This window comes from Medicago sativa, chromosome 2, assembly GCF_051527215.1.
Source record: "Medicago sativa cultivar Bolivia chromosome 2, Bolivia_mono, whole genome shotgun sequence".
Lineage (NCBI taxonomy): Eukaryota > Viridiplantae > Streptophyta > Magnoliopsida > Fabales > Fabaceae > Medicago > Medicago sativa.
In genome coordinates this window covers 33,105,257-33,124,000 of record NC_140750.1, presented here as the reverse complement: position 1 = coordinate 33,124,000, position 18,744 = coordinate 33,105,257, and the positions used below count along the sequence as shown (strand labels likewise).

Here is an 18,744-nt window from a genome sequence, read left to right as displayed (position 1 = left end):
ATACCAACTACCCATCCCATATGCCCACACCTCTTTGAATACCTACCATATCTTTCCACCAAGTTAATCCCTCCCTCCCTGCCCATTCCTAGCCACCAGAACCTGATACCACGAACCCCCTGGTCCAATTGACTCCTCCAACATAATTTACCTAAAGGAGTCAGAGTAAATTCCTCTGCTCTGCTAACAAATACTGTAGTATAGTGGATTACTCACATTGATTAATGGAAAATAGAAAATTTACTTAAACATATTGTTCTTTAATGTTGAAATATGCATGTGGATATCAAATGAAATTATTGTGATTGGTGTAAGGTAAAGAAAGTGGATCAGGAATCAAATGTTTGTGTTGAACCTCACTCATTTCTCTATATTTTTCTTAGATGTAAGGTAAATAATTGTTAGGTTCCTTTGATGCTTAACTACTGTATGGAGTATGGGTGTTTTTTTTTTCTTGTTCTTGTATATGCAGGTCTGGATCTAAAGCGACAATTAACTAATGTAGACCAGCGAATGATAGTTAACTTGCATTTAGTGTAAAAGCGTTATTTTGGGGTGTCTATGAGGAAATAGTGAAGTCCAAAGAGAAATTTTCAAAAGATTTTTAGATGGCTGAGACTAAAGAAATAAAATTTCAAGAACTATGAGTGTCAGGCCCAAATTCAAAGCCTAGCCCGGAAAAGAAATCAATAATAAACTTTTTTTTTAGGGAAAATCAATAATAAACTACGAGCGTTAGGTTTTCACTTTGTTATTAGTACTTTGCCTGGTCCTCGTACCCCACAAATTAGTAAAATTACAAAAGAGACTTTAACACATTATATAAAAAATTTAAAAAAACTGAAACACAGGTGATTATTGCTTGAAATTTTTTTAGTCCCCTTTATCTTTCATAAAAAATCTAAAATATGAATATTTCTTCATCATATTTCACTTTTCTAAAAACGTACTAGTAATTGAATATTTTTGTACTTGTATTATGTAAATTTAGTACAATAAAATCAATAAAAGTACGATTAAGTTATTAAACTCAAGTAGTTAATAAAATTCAGTTAAGAATAAATTATTGATCGCATTTTATTTGCCTCTCTTGATCGAATTTCAAACACCCTTTTCTTCTAGAAATCGGGTAATTAAGACCAAAAGAAGTACTAGGTGGTTTATAACTATTGAAATGTTTAATATTGAAAAGTTCCTCTTACCCTTCCATGTTGTTGAGTTTATACTTTGCTGCCAAGTTGCAAGATAATGATCACCGTTGGGAAATAGTTCTTGAAATATTGCTTAAACCTACCCAATTTTCTTAACTGCGCCTTTAGTTTATGTAAATTGTTTTGTTAACTGTTCTCGTGAGCTTAATTCAGTTGATAAGGACAATGCATAAAATATGCAACATGGCCAAAAAAAAAATTTGTTTTGTTAACTAATCTTGTTTCTGAATGTGAAAATGTATATAAATATTTCTTTGTAGGCTATGACGATTACATTTACATATCATTCTTGTAATGTATTATTAACGGCACTACTCATGTGGTGTAAAACTACCGTGGTCAAAATTGTTGGCTATTATTATTCAATCTATTTTGACCTCATCCCTATATCAGAGCTAAACAAATATGCAAAAATAGAAACGTTGAAAATCAAACTTTGTATTGTTTCCCCTGTATCTATTTTTCTTTTTTTTATTGTTGAATTATATATTATCGCACTTTATCTTTGACTGTTCCCATGTGTTTCTTATATGTGACCCGTTTCTTCTTCGTCTTTGACTTACATTCCTTCAACCTATCATTTTGCTTTCAACTTAGTACCTTGTATCATTATTGAGTATCTGCCCCATCTTTTTGAGTTAATACATTGGGTTTGAATTGATTTTGATACTGCGTCAAATGTTGCTGATTTGTGTTTTTTTTATTCTCTTTCTGCCCTAGTAGTATATAGAATAATTCCACGCATACACCAAAGATTATTTGACTTGAAGAGAGGTCAATTATATCTCGATAATTTGAAATATCAACAAGACTACAACTATCATCTTTGGGTTTATTTTATTTGATTAGTTGATGAATGTTGCATTTTTGGGTTTATTTTATTTGGAGTTCAAAAAAGAGGTGGACTTCTACCATATATCGTGCACATCTCATACTCACTTTGCATTTACGTTATAATTTTTTTTGGTTACTTGCATTACATTATAATTGTTTTCACATAATCATTACTAGTAAATCTAAATATGACATCATATATAAAAATTTGCACTACAAGAATGTTTTTGCCTTCTTTAAAATATTTTTCTAAAATAAATTTTTCAACCATATAAAGCTATAGGAGCTTATTTAAGCCTACTAAAAAAAAAAGTCTCTTTCAATTTAAAAAAATAGTTTGGTAAATCAAAATTTTCAAAATCAGGAGAATTTAATTCTCGCACGTGTTTTGAAGGAAGATGATAACGAAAAGAAGTTTTTATATCTGATAGAGTTTGTCTACAACAATAGTTTTCATTTTAATGTTAGAATGACATTGTACGAAGCTTTAATAGGAGATGATGAATGAACTATGAATTCAATGTGTTAGTGTAGAACTAAAGAGAATATTTTAATTGGAAATGATATTTGAACAACTATTTTGTGACAGTTTTATCTCTTGTATTTATATTGTGTTTTTTTTTCTCTTTATTGTTTTCGTTTTTGTATCAATTCTAATATTTTTTTGTATATTTAGGTTGTTCCACATGTTATCAACAAAAATGGTTGTTCGAATAACACTTCTCAATCTCATATTTAGTTATGTTATTTATTTAAACAATCATTTATACGACAACTTTTTTTTTTTTGGTTACAAAGCTAAGATTAAAAAACAAACAGAAAAAGAAGAAAGAAGGAACAGAAAAAAGACTAAGCTTTTAGGAAGCAAGTTCCCATAGCATCAATTCTAATCTTGTCGACAACATCATGAGGAGGGGTCTGATGCTCCAAGAATCCTATAGATGATGAAGCTCCGATCTTGGCCAAGAAATCAGCGCAATGATTTCCTTCTCTGAGCGTGTGAACGACGGTGAAATTGTTGGAAGCTATGATATCCTTTATATCTTGAATAAGCACCGCATAGGAATGGAACTTAGAAACCTCTCCTGAAATGAGACTAACTGAAAGTTGAGAGTCAGAGTAACACACTAACTCCTCAATTCCCATTTCCACTGCTAGCTGAATACCTTTGTAGATTGCTGTGAGTTCGGCTTGGAGAATGCAGCTAGAGTTCTGGATGAAACCTGAGAAGCCACGCAGAAACAGCCCTGCATTGTTGCGAATCAAACCTCCATAACCAGCTCGGATTGGATTGCCAAGGCAGCTGCCATCTACATTGAGAATGTGGCAGCTGTAGTTGCTGCTATTCCATCTAGTCCAGCGGTCTGCTGATGCTGAAATGTTTGCGGTCTGGAAACTCCTAGTGATTGTTTCAATTGAGTTTTGTATGTTGAAGCTTAAACGCGTGAGGGACCAGGCTTCATTGTTGAAACACATTTGATTGCGATGCCGCCAAATCCACCAAAGACAAACAAGGAAAGTGGTAGAACGAGGACTGTTTGCTCCATTCCTTATCCAATCTCGCGGACTGTTGGTAGAGAAGAAGATTGTGTCATTGAAATCGAACTTGTGCCAGATTACTTTCGAATAATTGCAGTCCCGAATACAATGCAAGAAGGATTCTTCATCTTCCCCGCATCTTCCAAAATTAATAGAAATTAAAAAAAGGTATTGACATAAAAACTAAAGTAATAGAAAGCAAAATTAAAAATATAATGTGAATATAAAAAAGAAAGTTGTCATAAAATTTATTAAAAAATTGTCGTACAAATATCATTTTTATTTTAGGAAAAGATGAGATATTAAGCACCTACCCTTGACTCAAAGTAAAAATCATTGTTACCAACGTAAATGCTTCTTCTTTTTTTGTGCTTCTTCTTTTTTTGATAAGACTTTGTACTTCTGTTAATTATGTTGGAAAATTCTACTATGGACACAAATATAAATAAATAGTGTTTAGGCACACATACATTAAAATATTTTTTTTAATAACAAAAAACAAATTGATAATAAAGTGATTTAGTAATTTGAGGAAAAGAGTTGTGATGTGTGTGTGACTAAACACTATACATTTATGTTTGTGTCCATGTAAGAATGTCTCAATTATGTTTTGGTTGTTGGTAGGTACCTAATTAAAGGAAGAACTGCGTTTCATTTTGGTTGGACTACCACTAGTGTCTGACTATTATCTGATACTTAAGACAATGGTGAGACTATTTATTGTTTATTTAACTAAGTATGTTCCAAATCATATATATTCTTGTCCTTTTCACTATGTGTTTGGTCAGAAAGAAGATTTGGTAACCAGCAACATAGTCCACCTACCCTCGCCTGCTTTCTTCTTGCCCACTAGAGTAGACACCACCAACCACGCAACAAATGGTCAAGCTTGATAGGGGAATTTTCTCTTCTAAAAATTTGCACATTTTTGGTGTGTTTGGTGAGGGAAAATGTTTGAATAACATTGAGTTTTTTTAGACATTCATGATTTTAATGTATTTAATTGATAAATAATTAATTAAACGAATTTATTTTAATGAAATAGAATGATTGGTTAGAACTTATAAGTAGAGAGATAAAAGAATAGTCACTAACTTCAATGTTACCTAAGTGAAATTTGTTTGATGATAAAAAATACTTAGGTGACATGTATAATCGGAGGGTTTAAATCCCCTTTTAACTTATTAAATATTTCAATTATACGATTTTAGTGTCCAAATTTTTCTCCCAAATTATGAAAATATGGGTTGCTTTTCATCCCTAAATCACCATATATTAGTGTTTACTCATTTTGCTGCTGTGAGATGCATAATTAATCGCATGAAGAAGATGAAGCGCAAGAGGAACTCAAATATTGGTTTATACCACTCACGGTTGTAGCGTAGAATGATAAATTGTGATTGAATGATGATTTTGATGGGATAGAAGAATTTTTTGCCCCTATTTTTTGACCCCTCTTTGATCGCTCGTTCTTTGGAATTCGATTCCTTGTGATCAGAAATTTCATGTAGTCTGTGTATGTTAAATTGAGATTAAAAAAAAAATCCATTTTTCTCTATAGATTTCAATTTCTTAAAAACAAAAAATAAAATATTGAGCTTTAAATATACATTGTTTGATCTCGTCCTATTGTGTTACTTGTGCGAATGCAATCACAACCGTAGGGATCCAATCGTCTTACCCTCCCTCTGGATCAATTTTCTCATTTTTCTTGCTCAAAATTGTGCATGGCAAACATCAAACGCATAACGGATATATTCATTATTTTTTTTAGGGGAATATATATTCATTACTTATTTATTTCTTATACATCCTATCAAATATCAATTATCAAGATAATTATTTTATTTTATTTTTGTAAAAATAATAAAATTAACGGTCTAGAAATTTGTCCTTACAGTTATTGGTTTATTGATGCAATGATCAATTAATTAGGGACCACGCTCACACTAGATATTTAACAAGTTACAAAGAAAAAGAGCAACAATATATATATATATATATATATATATATATATATATATATATATATATATATATATATATATATATGTCAAAATAAAAGTTAGATAGAAGACAAGAATCTATTTCCCCCTAAATGAAACGCAAGAATCTATCTTAACGTTGATTACATGTATGTATGTATGTATGTATATATGTATGTATGTATGTATGCATGCATGTATATATGTATGTATGTATGTAGCATGATGCACCATCGTTTTCTCATTAGACTTAAAACTTAGACTACCCCATCCTACTATTTACTCTATATATTTTTATAATTTTCGTAAACTCTATTTTTCATAATGAACTTATCAATCAATGATTAAGTCATCAATATTGTATATTTAGAGCTACGAGTATTATACTCTACTCACTTTTTTTCTGGTAGTGATACTCTACTCACTTTGATTTGTCATATTATTTATTTGCATTTTACCATTTTATACTATTAAATTTAATGTTGTAAGTTTGTTCATTAATATTTTTTACGTTTTTAGCAAAGTATATTTTATGTTTGTATCTGATATATTCTATCAATTTAAATGAATGAGTGTCATTTTATTTTAGTAAAATAAGGATATGATTTACTTTATTAAAAATCAATGGTCAAAATGTAACAAAAAAAGAAATCAATGGTCAAAATCCAAAACAAAGCAAATCCATGTCGTTTCATTTTATTTTTATCTTTTTTTTTTAAACAAACCAAAATGGAATTAAATGACCACTTGTGATTCAACTCGTACAAGGCATGCAAAAGAGAATCATCAAAAAGAGTACAAACAAAAATCACTAGTGCATAAAACACAAGCACCGAAGAAAGGAAACAGAAACATAAACAAAAAGATTACAACCCGTCACACATACAAGACAAAGGGTGCTGCCACCAATCATGATAGCTAAAAATAAAATGTAACATATTTGTCTTTAACCACTAGAAAGATAACATTTTCACCTTGTCTGCTAAAATTTGAGGAGCTGCAATCTTCTGCTGAAACATTATATTATTCCTTTCCTTCCAGATAATCCAGACACAAGCGAACCAGATTATCCGAAAGAAAGTGTAAGAAGAACGCGGAAACCCCCGCCATCTGACCGAACTATAAATAATGATTAGTACTCCCTGCCGGAGCAACGAAAGATAAGCGAAGCCACTGCAAAACCGCGGACCACACGCTGCCAAAAGTGTTGCAGCTGAAAAGGAGGTGGTCCGCGGTACCCCTTATACGATTTTTGTTTGAAAGAAAAAATTGATGATCGAGTTCTAATTAGATGAAATGGAGGAACAAGATTCACACACATTATTTCCTCAATTTTTTTATATCTCAATTGAGAGAATCTATTCTTGTATTCTCTATTTACATATACTAATCAAATTAATAAATTTTGTGTACTGAAATGAAGTAAAAATTGTTCTTTTTGAACGAATTGTTTGTTTTCATCCAATAATATAATTATCAACTCTCTAATTTTCTATCGACAAATATTTAAATGTATTATTGAGAAAACAAAAATATCATCATATTGAACTTCAAAAATGATAAATAAATAGAAATACACTTTTTTCTACAATAGTGAAGTAAAAAAATAATGAAACTAAAAATTAAATACGCTTATTAACCATTGGGAAATGCTATCTAAAGTAGAAGTTTTATTTAGGAAATTGTGCCAATTTATTGTGAGAGTGAAAATTAATGTTTTGTAATAAATATTTACCATTTATGGAATCCTTCACATGTGCCCTAAGGGCACAAGTTAGCATGACCCTTAAACATTTTCTCATGTTTTGAGTTTTAAATAAGAGGGTTAAATATGAACATTCTTAGGCCTTGTATCTTGAAAATTGCTCTTCTCCCTTTGATTTTTGCTCATTCCCACCTGAAACTTCCAAAAATAACCTCAGCTTGAGTCAACCCACGCTCGATGCCCAACATGAGTTGATTTGCAATAATATTAACGCGAGTTAACTCAAGTTATGTTATTATATAGCAGACAACATCTCATTTCTTCCATTTCACATTATTCAATCTCTAAATCTCTCTACAATCACCCAACACCAAATTTCGTCAAATTCAAATCAGCCACCACTACAATAACAAGTAAATTTTCATAATCCATTGACATTTTATGTTTATATGTTACATTTTCCCCCTTTAATTAGAAATGTTTTAGTTTCAAGGTTTATGTAAATTTTTATTTTTTGGTGGGTAATGATTAAATGTTTACATGTAAATACTATGAATCCTTGTTAGACTAGATTTAAGTTGATGAAATGTTTAGATGTTTGCATGTTTATGTTTTAGTTTATGCACTCCAAGTGTTTGATGAAAAGTTTGAATGAGTTTTTCATTGATTGTTTTTAATTTTTTATGGTGTAGATCTGAAGAAATGGACATTTATCAAGTAGATCTGAACACGATGTTAGTTGCAGTCTGCTTCAACGGTGGAAAGCCCAATCTGTTTAGGGTTCAGATCAATGTCACGTTTGTAGATATGAAGGATCAACTGGATCGAATCAACCGACGACTCAACCACAAAGGCACAAGGAGGGTGGACGACCCTGGGTATCGACATCCATTGATCAACTCAACAGAGAGATTGCAGTTCATCCAGATGATGCTCACGAACGATGACGACGTGAGGAGCATGTTCTCGACGATCTAGTTGGATGTTTCGTTGTTGTGATCTTCTGTGGATATTCTCATGAGTTTGATTCGGCCAAATGAAGATTAAGTTGTATTATTATGTTGTGGGAGTTACAGTAGCATCTACCGCTTTATCTACACAAAAAAGGTTCTATTTGGTAAAATAATAATAATGGATAACTGATAAGATAGCTTAGAGCGGATAAATTATAAACGAACTTATAATAAATAGATGATTAGCTATCAGTTATATATATCTTTTTTTTCAATCAAGATTAAAACATGATAAAACTATAAGTTTTATGTTACTCAAATTAACTTGTGTAAAAATGATAAAATCAAACGGATCTTGTTTTTAAAATACAAGTTTATAGAAAAACTATAAGTTCAATTTTAGGTCTATGAAATAACACTTAAAAACTTAAACATGTTTTTAAGAAGGAGTATAAAATATTTCCTTGAATAAGAGCAGAAAAAAGTTTGAAACTTTTGCTCGAGAGAGTAATTATATACCTTTTTAAATAAAAATTAATTTATATAAATTATTACTTATAGATAAATTATTACTGGAAAATAAATAAATTATTACTTATAGATAAATTATTACTGGAAAGTAGCCATGTGAGAGTGGCATTAAATAAGAGTCAAAAACCTTACAACAACAACAACGAGTATCATGGTTGGAAATGAGGTAGAAATGGGCCCCACAACAGAACCGCGTGATAGTGCGTGCTATGAGTTGTAGTGTCCATGACACGATTTATCTCAACTACTACCGACACCTCCCACCACAATCAACTACAACCGTTAAGATTCATCTTCAGATCCAATCTCAACCGTTCCCCTTACCAGCAGACAAAAGAAGAAATGAACGTGGAAGGATGAAACAAAGAAAATAATTCTTTTCTTGAACGAAAAACAACGAAAATAATATTTTTTGAGAAAAAACAAAGAAAATAATTGAAAAACTGAATCTCATTCAAAAACATGAGATGCTAATAAATCTCTTATAATTTTTTAAAACTTGACACCTATTAATTTGAGTGATCTAATCTTACCATCCACTACGTACAATAAAAAATATAATTTTGCATAAATTAACCCACTAAAATTAACATAGGAGAATTGAATTTAAGATTTACAGAAGAGTACGTTTAAGGTCTCAAACCAACACAAATAAACCGACCCAGATGAATTATAAGTCTCTTGTGATTTAATCAGATATCATGAATTCGAACCAACATTAAAAATGTTGCATTTTTTAATTTTTTTTTGAGTGAGTTTTACATAGTTGTATCATGCTGAAATATTAGTTTTTAGGGTTAATTAAGTAAATAATCCCTATAAATATTCAGAATTTTGTTTTTAATCCCTATAAAATAAAATCACACTTTTTAGTCTTATAAAATTTTCCAACAGCATTTTTAGTCTCTATAAATATTTCCATAAGCATTTTTAGTCACTATAAAAAATTTCTATCAACATTTTGGTCCTTAAAATGCTTAAGGAAAATGTCACAAAGACTAAAAAATGTGATTTTATTTTATAGGGACTAAAAATTGTGAATATTTATAGGGATTAGAAACTTAATTAACCTTTGGTTTTTATAGGTGTGGGAAGAGATATTTAGTTCACACAGAAAAAAATGAATCTAAACCAGACCTTTGCACCATAGGGGCATTTGAGTCATTAAATACACTTCAACTACCACAACCTCTCTCATTTGAGACTTTTGCCTATAAATTGAGTTCCAAGTCTTCTCTTTGGACTCACAACGCTTGATCAGACTTAACCATAGCAAAGCGGGTTCAATCTGTTCAAGCACCAACTTCTCTCTCTTTCACCAACTACCTTTTTCTTTAAGGTAACACTTTCTCTTATGTTGCTTCTTCGTTTTACTTTGCGTTTTTCTCTATAGATCTATGATGAGGTTATTCTTGATTGATCAAGTTTGGATTTTGAACTTCTGGGTCATTTTGTTTTGTGGTTTTATCAAATGGGTTGCTCTTAGATTTGACTAAATATGTTTAAAGTTTGGAAAATTATGTTGTATTGAAACCTTGATCTGGAGGATTCTCCAATTTTGGTCTTAAGTTAGTTTATCTTATCCCGTTATGTGGGAATGATGTTTGGTCTCTTAGATCTGGAGAAATTATTATTACGTTGTTGGTGTTTTTTCATGTTGATAATTGTTATGAAGCACAGATATGGACACGACACTGACCGGCCACGTAGACACTGCTTATAATTTGAAAAAAATCACATAATTCAGTTTAATTATATGTGTCGGTGTTGTGCCGTGTCCGATCCGAGGAGTGTCCGTGCTTCATAAATGGAACTTGTTTTCTTTGATCTGTTTCACTAATTAACTAACTTTGAACTTGTACTTAATTTTCATTTGTCGGTTATAGTGTTCTTCTAGTTTGTTTGAAATTGTGTTAAGTTGGATTTTGATTTATGTGTATGTTTGAATTGACGGCGAATTTAACGAAATTGAGATGTGATTTTGTTGAAGCTCGAAAGTGTAACTTTTGTCTGAATTGTGTGATTTGATTAAAGTCGCCGTCAATCTAAACATGTACTAAGATTGCATTGCAAGCATGGTTTTTTGGTGTTTGTTTATTAAACTACGCCTTCAATTAACTTGATTTATGATTTACTTAATGCAAAATTTGATGCATGATTGATAAAAAATACATGATGTATAAAAGGCGTAAGACGGGTTTGAACTAAGATTGAATTTTGATTATGGATGCTTAATTTACTTTCTTTTGTTGTGTTTTTCAGGTCTTGATTAAAGATGGCAACAGAAACTTTCCTATACACATCTGAATCTGTGAACGAGGGACACCCCGACAAGCTTTGCGACCAGATCTCTGATGCCGTTCTTGATGCTTGCCTTGAGCAAGATCCAGACAGCAAAGTTGCATGTGAAACTTGCACAAAGACCAACATGGTTATGGTCTTTGGTGAGATCACAACAAAAGCAAATGTTGACTATGAAAAGATTGTTCGTAACACATGCAGGAACATAGGTTTTGTTTCAGATGATGTTGGTCTTGATGCTGACAACTGCAAAGTCCTTGTCAACATTGAACAACAGAGTCCTGATATTGCTCAAGGTGTTCATGGCCATCTTACAAAAAGACCTGAGGAAATTGGTGCTGGTGATCAAGGTCACATGTTCGGGTATGCTACCGATGAAACACCTGAGCTTATGCCTTTAACCCATGTTCTTGCAACCAAGTTAGGAGCTAAGCTCACTGAAGTTCGCAAGAACGGAACATGTCCTTGGTTGAGACCTGATGGAAAGACCCAAGTCACTATTGAGTATTTCAATGACAAGGGTGCCATGGTTCCGATCCGTGTCCATACCGTCCTTATCTCAACACAGCACGACGAAACTGTGACCAATGATGAAATTGCAGCTGATTTGAAACAACATGTGATCAAGCCTGTGATCCCAGAGAAGTACCTTGATGAGAAAACCATCTTCCACTTGAACCCTTCAGGCCGTTTCGTCATCGGTGGTCCTCACGGTGACGCTGGTCTAACCGGCCGCAAGATCATCATCGATACCTACGGTGGTTGGGGTGCACACGGTGGTGGTGCTTTCTCCGGTAAAGATCCAACAAAAGTCGACAGGAGTGGAGCTTACATCGTGAGACAAGCTGCAAAGAGTATTGTTGCTAATGGACTTGCTAGAAGGTGCATTGTGCAAGTTTCCTATGCTATCGGTGTTCCAGAGCCATTGTCCGTGTTTGTTGATTCTTACGGTACCGGAAAGATCCCTGATAAGGAAATCCTTAACATTGTGAAAGAAACCTTTGACTTCAGGCCAGGAATGATCTCTATCAACCTTGATCTTAAGAGGGGTGGAAATAACAGGTTTTTGAAGACTGCTGCTTATGGACATTTTGGTAGAGATGATGCTGATTTCACATGGGAAGTTGTGAAGCCACTCAAGGGTGGAAAGTTAGCCACTGCCTAAGTGAAGTGATGGAGTTTTGGATGGTGCTTACAAATCTTGGTTGTGACAAAAGCATGTTATAATTTTTCTCGTGTTCCCCTTACCCCTGTTTTCATTTATTATATGTATTTTTTGTATTTTTTTTTTTGCTTCTGATTTGTGTACTTTGTATGTGTTCGTTTAGAACACATATATATATTTTACATGATCAACCGACAAAATGTTGTGTCAAGATTTATCCCATATAATGTAATAATACCAAATTAAAGTGAGGTTACAATTAGTTGGTTACTATATTTTTTTTAGGTAAACGACCAAAATATCTCTGTATTAGCCCGGTTGGAGTATATTTAATATTTAAGGTCGTCCTTGTATAAGCTCAACGTTGCAAAAAGAATATTTCTATGCTAAATTTCTATGCTAAATATTTTCTTTAACTGAATTAAAACATATTATAAGGTAGGCAAATGCATATACGATTAAAATGACAGAAATTTAAATATCATTGAGAAATATACCGTAAGTGAAACAATTGAAATTGAATTTGTTACATGAAGCAGCTTATATACAAGTTGTAGGTGACAATTAAGCACAACTAACTAACTTGTAACAAATTAAATGTAACTCAAATACAAATGAAATCTAAGCTAAATGTAATAGCTTGCATTCCAAGCTAACTAGTTTCAAGCTATTCTAAGTCTCATCTTTCTCATATGTCTTTATTGCTAATACTCCCTTGCAACCTGGAGGTTCGTAGATATCTACCATCCTAAGCTTGGTGATACATTCATGAAATTGATGAGTTTCTGCTGCTTTAGTAAAGGCTTCTGTTGTTTGGTTTTGAGAAGAATCATGTAAGAAACAAATAACACCAGCCTGTATCTTTTCACGAACAAGATGACAATCAACATCAAGATGTTTGGTACGTCCGTGAAGCCAACATTGATATTGATTGTAGGTGCATGGGTCCAGTTAACGTAGTAGAAATGTGTAATGTACTTTGATTGTCGCAGTAAAGAATAGACAAACGAGATAAAGATCAGTCTAGACATGTAGAAGAAAACAAATTAATCTATTGCAATTCATGAGTGGCAAAAGCTAAGGCCTTATACCCAGCCTCTGCAGAAGAGCAAGACACTATTTGCAGCTTCTTGGATTTTCAAGAAACCAGAGATTGACCAATCAAGAAATAGATCGCCGTGTATTGATGGTAAGATTAGACAAGTGTACCAAATTGTTTACCAAGTAATAAAGTGATAAGTAGAGTATCTTATTCACATGGATTGTCGTTTTATCTAAACAATTCACGTTACTTATTTGGGAACAAAATAAATAAATAAATAAGATAAGGGTTTACAGTTTGCAATTTAATCTGTTTGCAACAGAGCAAGTTTACATGTTTGATTGCATAATGTTAGAGGCGGTTAGGATTCTTTGAATCCCCTCTATTCATTTGTTGGAATTAATTAACAGTCAAGTCGCGTTCAATTATTCTAAGTAGACTATCTAAGTGATGAATTCGTAAGGATGTGATAACTTAATCAGTTTGTCAAGTTGCACCTGCTGGTCGCACAGTGATCCTTAAGTGCGTGGTCTTACTCTCTCAGTTGATTTCGGTACATCCCTCCGCCTGTTAAGCACCTGTTGGCCACACTCCTTACGTCCTAAGATTTACTGGTTGATCTTGCAAATGACTAATTTTAAAACCAGCGGTTGTTTACCAAAAATCACGGTAAACAGTATGTCACCTCCCTAAGTACTTACTACCAGGGTAAGCTCGCTTTCAGTTTTTTTCGTTAGTTACTAACTAATTACTTCCTGGTTAGTGTTTTATCTTGGTTTTCGGGTGTCAAACTTTGATTACGTTTGAACCTTTTTAACCGTTGATATCTCATTTTTTCTTGGGAAGGGAAAAAATAAGCAAAACCCTTGAGAATCGAGGTCCGGGAGTTGTTTTCGCTACGGGAAGGTGTTAGGCACCCATAACGACTATAGTATCCTATAGGAACCGTCTTTATTTTCTACGCGCGCGCTTTATTTTTAAATGCTATTTTGAAAGTGATATTAAGCCTAAAGGTTTTCTAAATGAAGAATTGGAGGGAGAAGAATGTGTTTGAATTTTTATTTTATTTGAATTGAAGGAATTTTGATTTCTTGCCTACGTACCCGTTTAAAGGATCAAATCCACCGTAGTTCTCTTCCAAAAAATGTTTTTGTTTTTGTTGGTTGATTTTAAGTTTGAAAATTGGAATTTTGAAGAATGAGAGAGAGAGGCCTCAAGGGCATGAGATTGTGAAAATGTGAGGTTGAATTAGTCATTTGCAAAAGAAGTCCAAGTATCATTAGAATTCATTAAGGTTTTATTTAGGAAAATGAAAGGAAAATACAATGGGATTTTTGGATCCCATGGTTTATTTAGAAAAATATTTGAGTGAAGTTGTTCATATTTCTTTGGAAAATTGATTTTTTCTAAGTGTAAATCCTAAGCATTCATCTAAACATGCAATCCTAAACATACATCTAAACATGCATAACCTAAACATATATCTAAAGTAACCATGTGAGGCGTGTGCTAGTGTCGGTGCTCGTGTCGGTGTACATCATTGGAGTCCATAGTCCATATTACATCATTGACCTAGATACATTCTATGGTCTTGCAAGAATTAAAAATTGCATAAAAGTAAAGTACAAAAAAAAATTCCTAAGTTTTTTACATACTAAGCCTTGGTAAAAAATTAAAGTGCAAGAAATTAAAGTGAAGGAGGAGATGAGATATGGAATGCTTATGGTGTATGAAGCATGAAACAAAAAGGATTGGTAGCACATGATAACATCAAGAAATAAAAGCAAGGAAACATCACTATAACAAAAGTAAGAAAAATACTACAAAACATGGCAAAAATAGTGCAAAATAGGCCTAAAGATTCATCAACAATGCAAGGCTTGAACAAGACCTATAATCCTCATATTTTAACAAGTTCCCAAAGAGTGCCAAATCAGTTTTCTCAAGGAGGATTAAAGGAGTGTAACATGTCAAGCATTTAGGACAAAAGTTAGGCTTATTTCACATTATTTATTCACACACAAAACTTGTAAAACAAGTAATAAAGCACGAAAATATTCACATGCAGTAGCATACACATTTAAACAGTAACTAAAACCTCATAAAATCATATGGTATAGGCCACAAACATTTATCAAGAAATTGGAACTAGAATCAAGCAAATTTTCACAAATTTTTTAATACAAAACATCACAAAATAGCAAGAAAATCAACACATTATTTTTTCCAAGTTTTAATATGCAAAAATCATCACAAAAATACCACAAAACTATCAAGAAATGTGTATGAAAATTTTTAGAATTTTTAAAGAATTTTTAGACACAAAAACATATAAAAACTTCACAATTTTTAACAAAAATAGTAAACAATTGACAAGAAAATACCACACATTTTTTAATCAAGATTTAACACATGATAACATCACAAAAATATCAAGAAAATGATCAAGAACACATAGGAATTTTTTAGGAATTTTTAAAGGATTTTTGAACATGCAGGGGTGCAATTAGCAAGAAATTAGTAAAACATGCAGAAAATGGGGGGTGTGTACAGCAAAAACGTGCAGAAAGGCTTAGGGAGAGAATGGGCTGGTCCTGGGGCGGGTCGACCCGGTTCATGGCCATATATATAGGCCTGAACCGGTTTTTGGTTCATTTCCCCCAATCCTTCTCTCTCTAATATTTTCTAGAGTGAGAAGCTCCCTTCTCCTCTCTTTCTTCTCCGGCGGGCTCCTCTTCTCCGGCGCGGTGGCCGACCACCGTGTCAGAATTTTTTTTCGGCTCGGATTCAAATTTTTTTTATAGTTCCAAACATCCATTTTCGTGCTTGTTACGCATCCGAGCTTAGTTTTTTGAAATAAGGTGTCAATCGGAGTAGATCTAACTTTGAAGCTTGAGGAACAATTTGAACACAATTTGAAAAGAGGAAAAGAGAAGGTGGTTACCTTGTGATTCCGGTCCGATTTGCTTCAACCGCCGCGTTTCTAGCCGTAATGCCCCTCCCTCACGCGGTTCCGGTATTTTTTTCCATGATTTTTCTTCTTCTGCGTGAACAGTGAATTCGCGTGAACAGTGACCTTACGTGAACAGTGAATTCGCGTGAACAGTGACCTTGCGTGAACAGTGAATTCACGTGAACAGTGAACGCGTGAACAATGAACGTTGTTCTTCCGCACCGATTTGGAATTTGTGAGGTTTGTGTTGGTTTGGTTTTGGATTGTAATGGTTGATTTGGTGAAGATTGGTTGAAGAATTGAGAGGTTTTGTGATAATTGGAGGCAGAATTGATGAATTTTGATGGTGGAAAGAGGTAGTTAAGGTGGTTTTGGGTGGTTGAAAGTGGTGGTTATGGTTGTTAGGGTGGAGGAGAGTGGTGGTGGAAAGTTGTTAGGGTGGTGGAAGAGAAGGAGAAGTTAGTTAGAGGTGAGAGAGAAGGAGGGAAAAAAAAGAAATTGTTTTTTGTTATTTTTTGTGTATTTTTGTGAAAATGATTGAAAATAATTGGTGAAAGAAAAAAAAATGATTAGTGTTTTTTGAACCTTGACCATGACTTTGACCTATTTATAGGTGATGTGGGAATGCTTGGACCAATGATGTGATGCCATGTGGCACTTGACTTGTAACAAACCTTGACTTTGACTTTAACAAACTTAAAAAGGGATTAAAATGCAAATAACAAAAGTACAAGGACCAAAATGAAAATTTAAACTAAAATTAAATTTGAAAAAGTAAATTGAAAAATTAACGTAAAGCGAGACGATTAAAAGCAACAAAGCAGATTAAAATGAATCAGAAATTTTATGTGAAATGACCAAAATGCCCCCGGAGGCTAAAACGACTAAAAATGACTCAGATGCAATTTTAAAATGGATTTTTAACAGGAAATTAAAGCAAGAGCGTATACAAGCGAATTAAAAGACTCAGAGACAATTTCTAGAATTTAAACAGGGCTTTAACACATGAAAAGACTAAAATGCCCCTAGGGGCTAAACCGACTCAAAATGACTTCAAATGTAATTTTTTTTAAAATGGATTTTGACATAGAATTGAAATAAGGACCTATTCAAACCAGTTGAAAAGACTCAAACAATTTTCCAAAGATTTGAACGAAATTTTAACATAGGAAATGACTAAAATGCCCTTTTTCATGAATTCTGCAAATAATATTGAAATAAAATGCAGAGAAAAATGCAACTGACCAGAGACATATCAAATGACTTAAAATGTAAGAAAAGGAGAATTGAGCTAGTATTTTTAGGTCCAAAATTAGGGTATAACAGTTAGACATATATAAATATCAAGATATAAACATCAATATTAGGCCATGTCACTACCTAAGTGACTAAATCAGGGTTATGCTTCAGGGGAGACAAGTCTTACCCACTACAGTAAAACTAAATAGCGAAGAAAAAATAACTGAATAAACAACTTTGAATTAAATAATTATCCAACAAACAAGATAGAGATTCATCTTAGAACCCTATCCTAAAAAGATTTAGTTACTCAAGGTAACTAAAGACAAATTACAAAAGAAATAAAACATACCTTAGAGAAACTTGGAGTGAGGAGAGAGAAACTCCTCCTTGGAAGCTCCTAGTGCTTGCCTTCCTCTTGAACCGCTTTGTTCTGAATGTGAAATTGTGAATGAGGAATGTGGTATTTATAGGGAGATTTTCAACCTGAAGTCGGGCCCAAAACCCGAGCTTTTCCCCGTAAAAAGTAGCAAAAAGAAATTTTGGCTGACATTCAGAAATGCTCGGTGCGCACAGGCCATGCTCGGGGCAACTGAGTGTGTAGAAAATGCATGCTTGAGGCACCTAAGGTATGCTCGGGGTGCATGGACATGCTAAGGGCGCCTATGAGTGCGTTGCAATGCATAAATCTCTGTTTTTCCGTCCTTTTGGGTGTTTGCTTCCATATAAGATGTCTTGGGACCTAGGAACATAATTTCTCCTGCTGTAACTTCTTCTGAGGCCTCTTGAATCTTCATTCTTGATCTTCCCAAAGTCTTCACTAATGTTTAGATGTTCTTGCTTTGCAGATTTGCATGATTTCTTCGTGAATTACATAAAAAACACCTTATAATTGCTATGTTTCGGGAAGAATAGAATTACAGACTCAAATATAGAAAACATTACAAATGTCCCGAAATCATAAGCAATTGTTCTAAAACTCCTCTGTTCTGCTGGTAGAAACTACTAAAAATGACTGAAAAACATGTTAAGAATAACGTAAGATGACATGTCAACACAACCCCAAACTTAAATTGTTGCTTGTCCTCAAGTAACGGAAGAAAAACAAATTTTATTCTTTGCATTTTTTCCAGGAAAAACATACCTTTCTGAAGAGGTGCTCAAATAATCATTCATCACAACATTGACTTACTTACCTCGTTACACTCAAGCTCAAGCAGGACATACTTGGAGAAGATAGCTCATATAACTGACGACTCATATTATATCTAAAATTAAAGAAAGAA

At 33.1% G+C, this 18,744-nt stretch overlaps 1 protein-coding gene across 1 annotated transcript; it reads left to right on the top strand.

The window, feature by feature from the left end:
* Positions 1–10,004: 10,004 nt before the first annotated feature.
* On the top strand, positions 10,005–12,497 carry LOC146946364 (S-adenosylmethionine synthase). The gene is made up of 2 exons (XM_085744478.1): positions 10,005–10,097; positions 11,021–12,497. Exon 2 carries the CDS (start codon positions 11,034–11,036, stop codon positions 12,222–12,224), a length of 1,191 nt encoding a protein of 396 aa, XP_085600604.1. The 5' UTR covers positions 10,005–10,097; positions 11,021–11,033; the 3' UTR covers positions 12,225–12,497.
* The last annotated feature ends 6,247 nt before the right edge of the window (positions 12,498–18,744 follow it).

What these genes read in the sequence shown, in the direction of transcription:
- LOC146946364 (XM_085744478.1), top strand. Translation starts at nt 11,034, where the DNA reads ATGGCAACAGAAACTTTCCTATACACATCTGAATCTGTGAACGAGGGA.